The following is a 12,123-nucleotide window of genomic DNA, read 5'->3' as shown; positions in this document are numbered from 1 at the left end:
CTGAGTACATTTCTCTACGGATCAGGGGCAAATGTATCATGCTTTCAGGTGTCTGCTTTTGAAAGTACTGTCTTCTGGACTCTAATACTACTAAAGCCAGAAGCACTTGCTAACAAAGATGACCGCATCAATCCACAACCTTACATTTAACAGGCTGCTATAAAAAGATTGGTTAGAAGTAAGCTTTCTTGTTTGTCACTGATTTTTGCATGACTAAAAGAGGAAAGAACTACTTCCTGGAAGTTAGATGGGGGAGAAGGCTATGAGTCATCCTCAGTTCACAGTACCATTTTAAAATCAGCAGCGAGAGGGAAGAAAGTAAAGGGGGAACAAGAATGTCAGAAAAACTCGTTTATGCTGACTTGAACTTGACTGAATCAACCAGGCCCAAAATACAGGTCACTGATGTCCAAGGTAGGTAAATCGGTCTGAACTGAGCTTTCTTTGTATTCTTCAGCCTTTTGTGGAACACCAAAGCCTCAAAGAGGACTAAGAAAATGTGAGGGCCAATGCTGTGAAAAATGTACAGGTGGGGTGTCCATCCAGGTCTTTTACCCCAAAAAAGGGGATTGCTAGAAGGTCTAATTTTTATTTGTTAAGGTACACATGTGAGGGAGAGTTTCTTATGTGATATTAAGAGTAGTTTCTATCAGTCTGAGAGATTATTCCACAGTTGAATGCCAACTGGCTCTGAACCAGGAATGTTCTCAGGTGCCAGACTGATTCCTGCAACAAACTGATCAGGAGATTGAATGCCTAACGTTTCTGTTGTTTGAAGCAGTCTCATGCACAGCTTGTTCCTGCTTGCTGACCATGGGAGGCATTGCTCCAGGGTTTCTTCTTTTTGACTGGCTTTGTCTGTATAAACTACATGTTGAATAAATCAAGCATAAAATGTTTCATGGGCAGATTTAGCTTGATTTAGTATAAATGACTTTGCAAAATTCTAATGTAAAGCTGATTTTGCTTTAATGCACTAAGAATTATTGCATAAAATTTTGAATTGGCTTTGTTACATCTGCATAAGATTACATCCTAAAATAACAGACTTCATACACTTTGTGTTTAATTTTATTTTTCTTCATTTTTAACTTCACCGTCTCTTTGACACAAACAGTAGTTTCTATTTATATTTTTTATCTGCAGATGTTAGAACAGTTTTCTCTTTTCACACCGTCTTGTCATTAACCCTTTGAAATTTAGCATGATCTGCAGCTTCCAGGTTTGCTTTGATGTTGTAGCCAATCTCACCATGTACATATGGATGTGAATAAGACAAACAATCAACCTTACACATTTTTCTTCACTTCCTTTTAAAACATGTGTGCAGGTACCCATGCCCCCTCTGTTGCTGTTTGCACTGAAGATAAATCAGATCTGTTTCTGCCTATAGCAAGTCCTCTTAGCTGTGAATGCAATGGAGAAAAATATTATTCAAGCACAGTCAAACATAGTCACATAAATCAGTTGCTGCGATGTGTATAGCATTTCTCATAACTTCAGTCATTTTTGTTCCATTTTAGTTGTTCCTTGGTTTTCTCTGTTATTTTTGCCTGGTTTTAGAGTCTACGTATGCAGAACTGAAAGTGCAGTCCCTAGGCAGAAGTGCTGCAGTTAGCTACACGTCATCTGGTGAGTTTTTAGCTGTCTACTAAGTTTATATGAATTTAAACACTGAGAGGAGAGGATGTTGGTCCTTATTTTCCAAAAATGCAGTGATATGAAAGCTTATGGCTGACAGGAAGAAACAGATGTCTGCTTTACATAGCCAGAGCAGGGGGCTGTTCATGTGTTCTGTTATATGCAATGAAACACTTATGGGTTCACTGGTGTAGGAACACACGGGAATTCTAGGCCAGACCAAGAAACCACAGCAGGCATATGTGAACAGCTAGAGATGAGTAAGAAGAGGGTGGGCACACACAATACATTCCTGTAATACTTTCTCATGCATGCATCGACGCAGGGACTTCCCCAGGCAGGCGTATTTCTGTCTATGCACCCCCAGTAGATATCTCTTCTACAAACTTGCCCAGTCTCCCCTTGGTTTTATACATAGCCCAGATTCCTACTTTTATGAGGGGATCCATAGCTCTTTTTAATACCACATGAAGAAACATCTGATTTTTCCACTCTGAACTGGCCTTCTATTAATTTCAGCTGATGTTCCATGAAAGATACAGTAAGCAGCCATATAATACCCAAGGTCCAAATGACACTCAGGATTTTATGTAACTCTAACATAGCTTCTTTTTGGTTATCTCTTTTCCATGCTGCAGAACCCTAGCCTGCACTATCATTTACTGCTTCACTTCTCTGAATCTTTTCCCATGCTGGTAGGAGAATTGCATTCACCATTTAAAATAGAGGCAAACCATGATTTTATAAAACCACGGGGCAGACAAAACATCCTATGTTTTGTTAATTTGCCTTCTGGATGATTCCTAAAGTGGAAGGTTGTAGAATATTCATCCTAGGGTATATTCAAAACCTGACTGTGCATGGTCCTGGACAACCTGCTGTAGTTGACATTGCTTGGACTAGATGATCTGAAAAGATGACTTCCAACCTAAATGACTCTATGACTGTGTGGTCAGGACAGCCAACCTAAGTTCACAAATCTCCTCTAGAACTTCTGTATACTTTTTATTTTCAATGCACATTAACTTCCAGTCCCTGGGTGCAGAGGCAGCTTTAAGATTGAGATTACAAAACGGTTTAGCAGCCCAGCTATCTCACACCTAATGTCTCTTGCAATTTTTTAGCTTATCTATTCTTTTATTTGGACCATACATCTTCCAGTTCATGCAGCTTCTCATAAGGAACTATCCTGAAATGGAAGATCTACCCAGTTCTTACTCAGCCAACCCTGCTATAGGGGATTAATTTAGCTTCTCTACTATGACCTTATCTTCTGAATGCTTCCTAGACAGCCTAACACCCACTGGCCTACAAAACAAATTATCCATCCTCTCTTGGACCTTTATTGTGATCTATGACACCCAGCCAATATCCACTGAGTTGAGAGACTTATGAGTATCGCAAGGACCCTCCTGAATTAAATCCTAAACAAAAGTCCATAAACAGTAAAAACAAAAAGAAGAGATAGTTCACTTCTCTGAAAAAATTGCTTTGTTGAGGAGTATAACATGGCAGGACCCTTATCTGGTAGTTAGATTGGGCTTTGTTTTCATAGTATTCTGAGAGGGCAGGTAAGGATTCCAGTGAGCACTTAACTCCAGTATCAAGTGCAGCAGAATATATCAAAGTATTGTAAGCAATGGCAGAAGGGTTCAGGTTGAATGTCTGTGATGGAAAAACGTGTCCACAGTATAACTATCACAAGAAGAACAAACATATGAAGGGACAGCATCAAAGGTCTTTGTCTAACTTAAAGAGTCTCACTGTGAGACTGGAAATGGCATATTTGAATGAAGACAAAAGGTTCCTTTTCCAGTTGTTTCCCTAATCTTTATTTTTTTTCTGTCTATCTGTAGGTAAAAGCTGTTGCTCCAGAACATGTGTTGCTGTATCAGTTGCTGTGATAATCCTCCTATTGGCCTTAGCAGTGTGTCTGATACTCATGTGTAAGTCCTGCTAAAAATGTAATAACTGCAATTAATTTGTGACCCTCACCCACCGACTGACATCTGAGTAATGCCATCCAAAGCCAGCAGCAACAGAAGGCTAGTCTGAAGGTACAAGGCAGTAGTTTTTAGCCAGCCGTGGCTGTAGTAGGAAATCCATAAAGAGTCAAGTGGTTTGGAAGTTTAGCATTCTTATCTCCATTAGAGAGGAAAAAAAACAAAGCACCAACAAATTTTATTAGAGCCACACGATACATTCCTTTGAATATTTTCAAGGGAATGTTTTTAAATTTCAGATGTGGTTGTTTCTTTTCATCCTCTAACAGTTAAGCAAGCTTAAAGAGGTTTCCACAGTCAATCACATTCAAGTCCTAGAGTTTACCACCTACTCTGGATGCACATGGAGAAACTCTTTTGAAGACATGACAAAACCTCTGATCCATGGAACTTTAAAAATAGGGTTGGGGGAGATAACTGTTTTTCAAGGCAAAAAGTAAAGGATAGATGTCTGATAGTGATGTGACCTTTATAAAATGTAAAATAGCACAGGAAGAGCAAAATTATATATATATATATAAATCTGAACAATATTATAAGGTAAAATTAACACCATTTAATAAGGCTTTTAATCAGGAGATGAATGAGGAGCCACTAGACTCTGATTCAGGTATGGCTTCAGTTGTAGTTACTTTGTTTGCTTCAGTACGGCCCCAGTGAACTGAAAAAAATAATCCTAAGAAACTTGAGATCTAGATAAAACTTGAGAAACTAAAGCAAATTAGTTTTTAATTTCAGTAGCATAGTTTTCACTTGTACTCCAAATAAAAACTGTTGCCATGTTGAGTGGTTTATTTCCAAGCTTTTCTTTTAGATGAGTTTTCCATATGGTTTTGTTTTGCCAAATATACTGTTATTGATGAACAGCTTGTTCAAATGAACTAAACTGTCACCTCTTGATATTGCTCCATTTTACAAGAGTTCTGCAGGCCAGAAGGCATTTTCCATTTCTGTTCATGAAAATGACAACAATCTTACTCAGTGGAACATGAGCAGAAATTGTTGTGACTTTTATAGCAGAAATTGTTGTGATTTTTATAGTAGTATCATATTCTTTTATTTTTTCTTGAAAGCCAAGTTATCTGCTGGTAAGTAAAATATTAGCCCTGCAGTTCATGACCTGGTCTTCCAATAACAGATAGGTCTGACTCTGAAATGCTCCTTCATATGACTTAAATTTTGCTCTTTTCTGAAACCAGGAGCTGATACCCAGCCTCAAGATATATACATATAAATGCATGTATTCATGAAAAACATACACTTTCAAAGCTATTCTTCTGGTTTATTTTCCCTTATTGCTCTAGGGGTTCACTAAATAGCAAAGAAAGCCTAAATGTTCACAATTAGTGTATTGCCAAAGCAGGATAAAGTTCAGTATTAAGTTGTTCCAATTAGAAAGTAACACATTATTGCTTTGTTAGGTTTTGGCACATTTGAACCATTTTCAATAACAATGCTGAAGATACAGCAGATTTCAGAGTTAGAGTTGACAATATTCCAGGGACAATCTTGATCTACCACTTAATCTGTTTTAAATTGATTTCCATTCAGTAGGAGAATCAGTGTGATGGTGTTATTTTTTGCAATACATACCAGTATGCATTAATTTTGATTTTTTCACATAAATTAATGGTTCTGAATTATGTCAGGTAGTTTTAGTACCAATATTTGGTACTATTACATGCTAAAGTCTTCAGGTCACCTTTACAAGCAGTACTCCAAGCTTCCACCCACAGGATCTGGCAATATGCAAAACCCAGCTTCTTCATCTTCTAAGATGAAATGGTCCTGACATTGGTTCATATAATATTTTTGAAAACATTTACTGAAGAATAAATTCTGATTCCCCCCTCTTCCAAACATTTGATTGTGTCTTCAACTTCTCAGTCCTCAGCTTTAAATTCATTATTACAATCAGTGTTAATATTTTGTAAAATATAATGCATACTTTATCGTGGGTATCTCTGTATACAGGTTTGGATGTAATTCTATATACCAGAGCTTTAAGAACCTTTGTTTTCTAATGTTCAGAAATATATCTTTCCTTCAGTTTTTTCATTTAGTTTTGGGTTTGTTGTATTTTTAAATAGTGATATCTAAGACTCAACTACTCCTCCAGCAATATATTTGAAATTAATCCCCAAAAGGAAGAGAGCAAATCATGCAAGTTAGTATCCACAAAATTAGACTTCTACTGATCAACTTTGATCTTTTAATTGTAAATGTAAAACCAGTATTCTACATTGCCAGCATTTGATTTTAGGTGCTACAGTGAAGCTTTTTCTCTCACAACTTCTAAAGTCTGGTTCTTGCCTGCTATTGGGAAAGAAATGTAGATTAAGAAATGTAGGTCTTCCTAGCCAGTGTGTTTTTGAAGACCACAGTAGCTCTCACAATTCATACTCCAGCAATTTGTGAAACAGTATTTCAACAACTGTTTTGCACCAGGAGATGCCAGCTTGTCACTATCCCACTTAGAAAGAAAAAAGAAAAGCACGCATGCTCTGTAGGGCATTATTTAAAATGTGATTTATTAGAGTTAATAATATAAAGAAAGAGAGGACAATAGAAAAACCTAGGTCTGATCAGATGCTAGGAAACCTGAGCAAAATTACAGAACAGAGGAATCTGGTCCAGTGGCTCTGTTTTCTGGGAAAACAAGTATAGTCATTTCCTCAAATAATGATGTTATTTCATACTTCCTTCCTTCCTGTTGCCACCCACTGTCTGGCTCTAGGGTTATGGAAGGAGCTGATTATTCCTTTGTACTAAAATTGAGATTCACATATATCGCTGCTCAGTTTGGAGCATCTGGTGGTCCTTGAAATCCTTCATTGAAGGAGGAGAAAGGTGAGGAGCAGGCATTCTGTATGGGGTGATGGTGGTGGTCAAAGAGGTCCAGAAGAGCCCTGAGAGTGTATGGCAAGATGGTCAGACATTCAAAGCAGAAATTGCACTCTTATTTCCAGATCATCCAACTGCAAGCACACCAGCTGACTCAAAAAACTGCTCCATCACCTGTGAAGATGAACATGCACTAGGTAGGTAATACTCTGCCATTCAAAAGACAGTTTCCAGAAGCCTGTTCAATTGTCTTTTAAGGGGGTGGAGGGGCTGGCGGAAGGTATGTGTCTAGATTTTGTTCAGAAGAACAAACAAAGAATTTGACATCTCAGGAACAAACAACCTTGTCATGTACATTCATAGGATACACTTTCAAGGCCAGAGACTTTTCTTACTTTCATATTCTTTAAAAGTAGTGCTTGGTCAGCACTGCATTACTTTTCTGGAGGTAAGAACTGATTACTCTCTCATGCTAGTACAGAGGAGCCCACGGGTAGGTGAACAGACAAAAATATAACAATCCCTTTGGTATCCCAGCATTGTTGTGAGCATGATGGATCAATGTGCATTACTGCTTCTCAGGTACCTCTCCATTCTTAGCATTTTAACTAAGTGCAATTCCCTTTTGATGTTTAGGAGCTGCTGGATAACCAATAAAACTGTATCAAGCAGTCCTTGTCTCCCTGAATGATATCACCCTTTCCAGGCCTCATTATCTATTCCTCCTGGTACCGTGCCTAGCAATAGAGAGAAATGTTCTTTCTTTTAGTAGCATCACTATTGCCATATATTGCAGCAGGCAAATAGGACTTTTGAAAACTTAAAGCTGCTTTTTGACCTGGTCATTTCTCTTTACCTCCTCAGCAAATATTTTAAAGGCTGGATAATGTTATCTGTGATTCTACTTCTGACTTATGCCTAGGGCGGGAATTAACTACAGAGAATGGCATGGATCCCAGGTGGTATGGTGAAAATCAAAAGCAGAATCAGAAAGGTACTTCTCTGGCTGTAATCCACTCTCTTACCTTTCTTTTGTGATGTGATCCTTTTGTTAGTGTGAACATGGATTTTTTCACAGCTGTTCTTCCCTCCTGCAGGCTGCCCCAAACACTGGGAAAAAAATGGGGGAAAATGCTACTTCTTTTCTCAAAGGCAGAATAAAACCGATTGGAATGACTCCCGTAAAGAATGCACTGATATGAAGGCTGACCTGGTCATCATTGACAACAAGGATGAACTGGTGAGATCAAAATTCATGGGGCTTGACCTGTATGCCAAAGGGCTAATGGGTTACACTTGCATATCCTCATGTTAGATGTCTGCCTTCTTATGCTAGATGCCTTTGCAGATGTACAATCCACTGCTAGCTGTATACACCAAGCACCCCAATAAGGCAGCAAACACCTTCACAGTCAGATACATCTTGGTGCTTCAAGTCTTGCACCTGGGAGCTTCTCTGCAAGCATGCTCCCATGGGAAGGACTAAACTCTCTGCTTAAATTACTTACATTTTAAAGAGACAGAGCATACAAACCAAGACATACAAGCAGACACTTACTTGTGAGAGTCATTTTTTTGCCGAAAACTGAAAAGGCTTTCCTATCACAATCAGAATAGAAAAGTATCTCCAGGTATTGGGTCATACATGGTTAAGTATAGCATATAGAATTAATGGTATCACAGGTGTATTATTCTTTTTATTCTATTCCTAAGAAGCCCCAGGAAGAGAAATGAGATTAAATGAATTGGAAAAATTCAGCATCTAAAGCTGTGCAAAGAGATGTGTGGCTGGATGCATGGTGTACTTGCAATGTTGGTTATTTAGCACGAAACTTTCTCTGTACCTCTGGTGAAGACAACATAATTTTAATGTATTATTATTCTTTTTTTCCTTTCTAGAATTTTCTTTGCAAACGATCTAGAGGTAGTTACTACTTACTTGGTCTCACATACTCTAACAGTGAGAAGAAGTGGAAGTGGATTAACAACATGGAACTTAGCTCAGACATGTAAGCCTTTTTCAGCAAGTCACTGTGATGCAATGTCTGCAAAAAGTAAAACACAAAAACACACAAACAAACCAAACCAACACAAAAAAATCCAAACAAACCCCAGAACAAACAACAGGGAGTACAAGCGAGGTCAGGGACCATAATCTGCAGCAACCTGAGTCCTTATATTCAGGTGCTTCAGCACATCTCTGTGACAAGTCAAAGGGAACTGTAAGTCATGTGGGAACACAGGCACGTCACATGAGGATGACAAGAGAGAACACAGCTGTAGTTCTGGTGAGTAAGGAGGAATCTGATTAGATTGAATTCAGTGGAGAAAGGAAGGGGCAAGGAAGTGTAATGTCAGCATCATTGAATGGAGGATACCAAAGAAGGGGAAGGTCTCTAGATGGAAAAGCATAGCCCATATGGTTTTGCTGAGGTCTGGGGAAGAAAATTAAGGAATGGGAGTGAGACTCCAGCAAGGCAGCCTCTCATCCCACTGACAATAGTATAGCTTAGCAGCAAGGCCAGGTGCCACTCTGCCTTTCACAGAAGTGATATGACTGCATTGCATCCTCCTAGGGCAGGAATGCAACTAAATCTGGCTTTCTCTCCCTGTCCAGGTTTTGTATAGGAGGAGACTTTACTGACTATTTCTGCGCTGTCATTGGACATGGCAAAGTAGAAACTGCACCTTGCAGTGGATCCTTATCAACACAAAATATGTGCGAAAAAGCTGCAGATATTTCAGAAAGCCAGAAGGAGAGCTAAAAAGAAGAGATCCGAGCAGCAATGTGATCCTCAGCTTTCTGTAGGAATGGCAGATGGTATTTGTGTCATTTATCTCTAGCTGTCTAAATGTCTAGCCAAAGGGACTCTTACAGGATCCCTCTAGACACCTTGCAAAGCACAGCACATTCTTTCCCAACATGTGTGTCTAAGACTGGATGAGTTCCCCTCTAGAAGGGCATTTTCACACATTAGGAGCCTGGGTGACTTCCTTATACCAGATGCCCAAGTTTCAGGCAGCCACTGTTACATGAGTCCAGCCTTAGGGATAGGTGCGATCACAGACAGATCCTGTCTCTTATAGACACATGCATATGCACCCATACATTCAGAGCCCCACTTATGCACAAGGAGACACTTCAAAGCCTTGCCATGCACTAGTCTTCCCTGCAGCCACAAGTGAAGGTTAGCACATATATGTAGTTTGGATCCTGTACAAAAAGTGCAACCACAATCATTGCCATGTGTCATAGATACAATTGACAGGACAAAGTCAAATGTGTGTGTGTATAGACTGTCTTTGTTAAAAAACACACCGGATACAAAAGCCCGTGGGGCTAAAATGTGATTCATCAAGACATCCAGAAATGAACCTACACCACGCTCTGTGCATAAAATCACCACCAGTCCTGTGTAGGTGAGGGAAAGTATATCAGATTTAAAGTTAGCCTTGCTGGGGAAGAGCACAGGATGAAGAGCATTCAAAACCACCAAAGCCTGAAAAACACAATCACAATCATAGCTCAACTGGACAGAAAATAGTCACATCAAAAAACAGTCACATGTGAAGAATCTGGTGAGGAGTATGAGAGTGACCTACAGAGAATGACAATACATTTGGATTATCCTGTTTTTCTTGGATAATGATCTAAACAGAAAATTATGCATGAAGGTTCTTCTTGCGTAGAGAAGTTAGGGCCAACCGTAGAAACAGGTGGTATCAGTAGAACAGAGATGTGACCAGCAAATGGTCAATATTATCAATGCTCTTCCACTGTGCCTCAGCAGCTCCTGGGACCCTGAGGCTTTTGTGACTCTGAGGATTATCACTGTTACCATCTCCACTGAGGCAGAATCATTCCTGCTTCAAATGGCACCATTCATGGCTCTCTCCATTTGCAGGATGGAGAAAGATCTGCAAATTCCTTGATGAAGCGGCAGTGATGTCATGCTTTCTCATCAGCGGGGTGGGGGGGGGGAAGTTTTTTGCTTAATCAAAGAATTTATAATCAGAACATTGCAGCCAAGGGTAGTGAAAACGGAGTCATACAGGAAAAATTCTCGCATTTTGATTTGAAAGCACATTTTGATGTCTCTCAGACAAGCAATACTCCTTGCTGTCCCCATTCACCAATGGCCATGTTGACAGGTAAATTAACAGATGGCTAATATCGACGTTCTTCCAGCACATGAATGGAAAACACCCTGATGTGCTACTTTCTCACAGCTTTCTTAGATGAACAGAAAATCATTGAGGGGAGTAAAGGAAAAAAATCATTAGAATAATCACAGAATCACAGAATCCCAAGGGTTGGAAGGGACCTCGAAAGATCATCTAGTCCAACCCCCCTGCAAGAGCAAGGTAACCTAGAGTCCATCACACAGGAACTTGTCCAGGAGGGCCTTGAGTATCTCCAACGTAGGAGACTCCACAACCTCCCTGGGCAACCTGTTCCAGTGCTCTGTCACTCTCACAGTAAAGAAGTTCTTCCTGATGTTAACGTGGAACCTCCTATGCTCCAGTTTACACCCATTGCCCCTTGTCCTACCACTGGATATCACTGAAAAAAGCCTAGCTCCATCATCCTGACACCCACCCTTTACATATTTGTAAACACTGACGAGGTCACCCCTCAGTCTCCTCTTCTCCAAGCTAAAGAGACCCAGCTCCCTCAGCCTCTCCTCATAAGGGAGGTGTTCCACTCATTTAATCATCTTTGTGGCTCTGCGCTGGACTCTTTCAAGCAATTCCCTGTCCTTCTTGAACTGAGGGGCCCAGAAATGGACGCAATAATCCAGATGCGGCCTCACCAAGGCAGAGTAGAGGGGAGGAGAACCTCTCTTGCCCTACCAACCACACCCTTTCTAATGCACCCTAGGATGCCATTTGCCTTCTTGGCCACAAGGGCACATTGCTGGCTCATGGTCATCCTCCTGTCCACCAGGACCCCCAGGTCCCTTTCCCCTTCACTCCTTTCCAGCAGGTCAACCCCCAACCTGTACTGGTACATGGAGTTGTTCTTCCCCAGATGCAAGACTCTACACTTGCCCTTGTTGAATTTCATCAAGTTTCTCCCTGCCCAACTCTCCAGCCTGTCCAGATCTCGCTGAATGGCAACACAGCCTTCTGGTGTGTCAGCCACTCCTCCCAGTTTAGTGTCATCAGTGAACTTGCTGAGGGTACACTCAGTTCCCTCATCCAGGTCGTTGATGAAAATATTAAACAGCACTGGTCCCAGCACCGACCCCTGAGGGACTCCACTAGTCACAGACCTCCAGCTAGATTCTGTGCCATTGACCACAACTCTCTGCCTTCTTCCTTTTAACCAGTTCTTGATCCACCTCACTACCTGATCATCAAGCCCACACTGCCTTAGCTTATCTATGAGGATGCTGTGGGAGACAGTATCTAATGCCTTACTGAACTCAAGAAAAACCACATCTACCGCTCTACCATCATCCCTCCACCTAGTTACTTCCTCATAGAAGGCTATAAGGTTGGTCAAACATGACTTCCCCCTGGTAAAACCATGCTGGCTGCTCTTAATGACCCCCTCATCCTTGATATGTCTAGAGATGGTGTCAAGAATAAGTTGTTCCATCACCAATAAGCTTGTCAGTTGGAAATAATT

General features: G+C 40.4%; 1 protein-coding gene across 1 annotated transcript; it reads left to right on the top strand.

Annotated features, from left to right (window-relative positions):
• Positions 1-301: 301 nt before the first annotated feature.
• LOC106023442 (C-type lectin domain family 5 member A-like) lies at positions 302-10,459 on the top strand. The gene is made up of 8 exons (XM_013128740.3): positions 302-414; positions 1,564-1,632; positions 3,498-3,587; positions 6,614-6,685; positions 7,411-7,482; positions 7,586-7,728; positions 8,388-8,497; positions 9,106-10,459. The coding sequence occupies exons 1-8, from the start codon at positions 336-338 to the stop codon at positions 9,251-9,253; spliced, it is 783 nt and encodes a 260-aa protein (XP_012984194.2). The 5' UTR covers positions 302-335; the 3' UTR covers positions 9,254-10,459.
• Positions 10,460-12,123: the final 1,664 nt, after the last annotated feature.

This window comes from Melopsittacus undulatus, chromosome 5 (assembly GCF_012275295.1).
Source record: "Melopsittacus undulatus isolate bMelUnd1 chromosome 5, bMelUnd1.mat.Z, whole genome shotgun sequence".
Taxonomy (NCBI): domain Eukaryota; kingdom Metazoa; phylum Chordata; class Aves; order Psittaciformes; family Psittaculidae; genus Melopsittacus; species Melopsittacus undulatus.
Note: the sequence above shows the minus strand (reverse complement) of the source record. Positions and strands in the feature narration are given on the sequence as shown.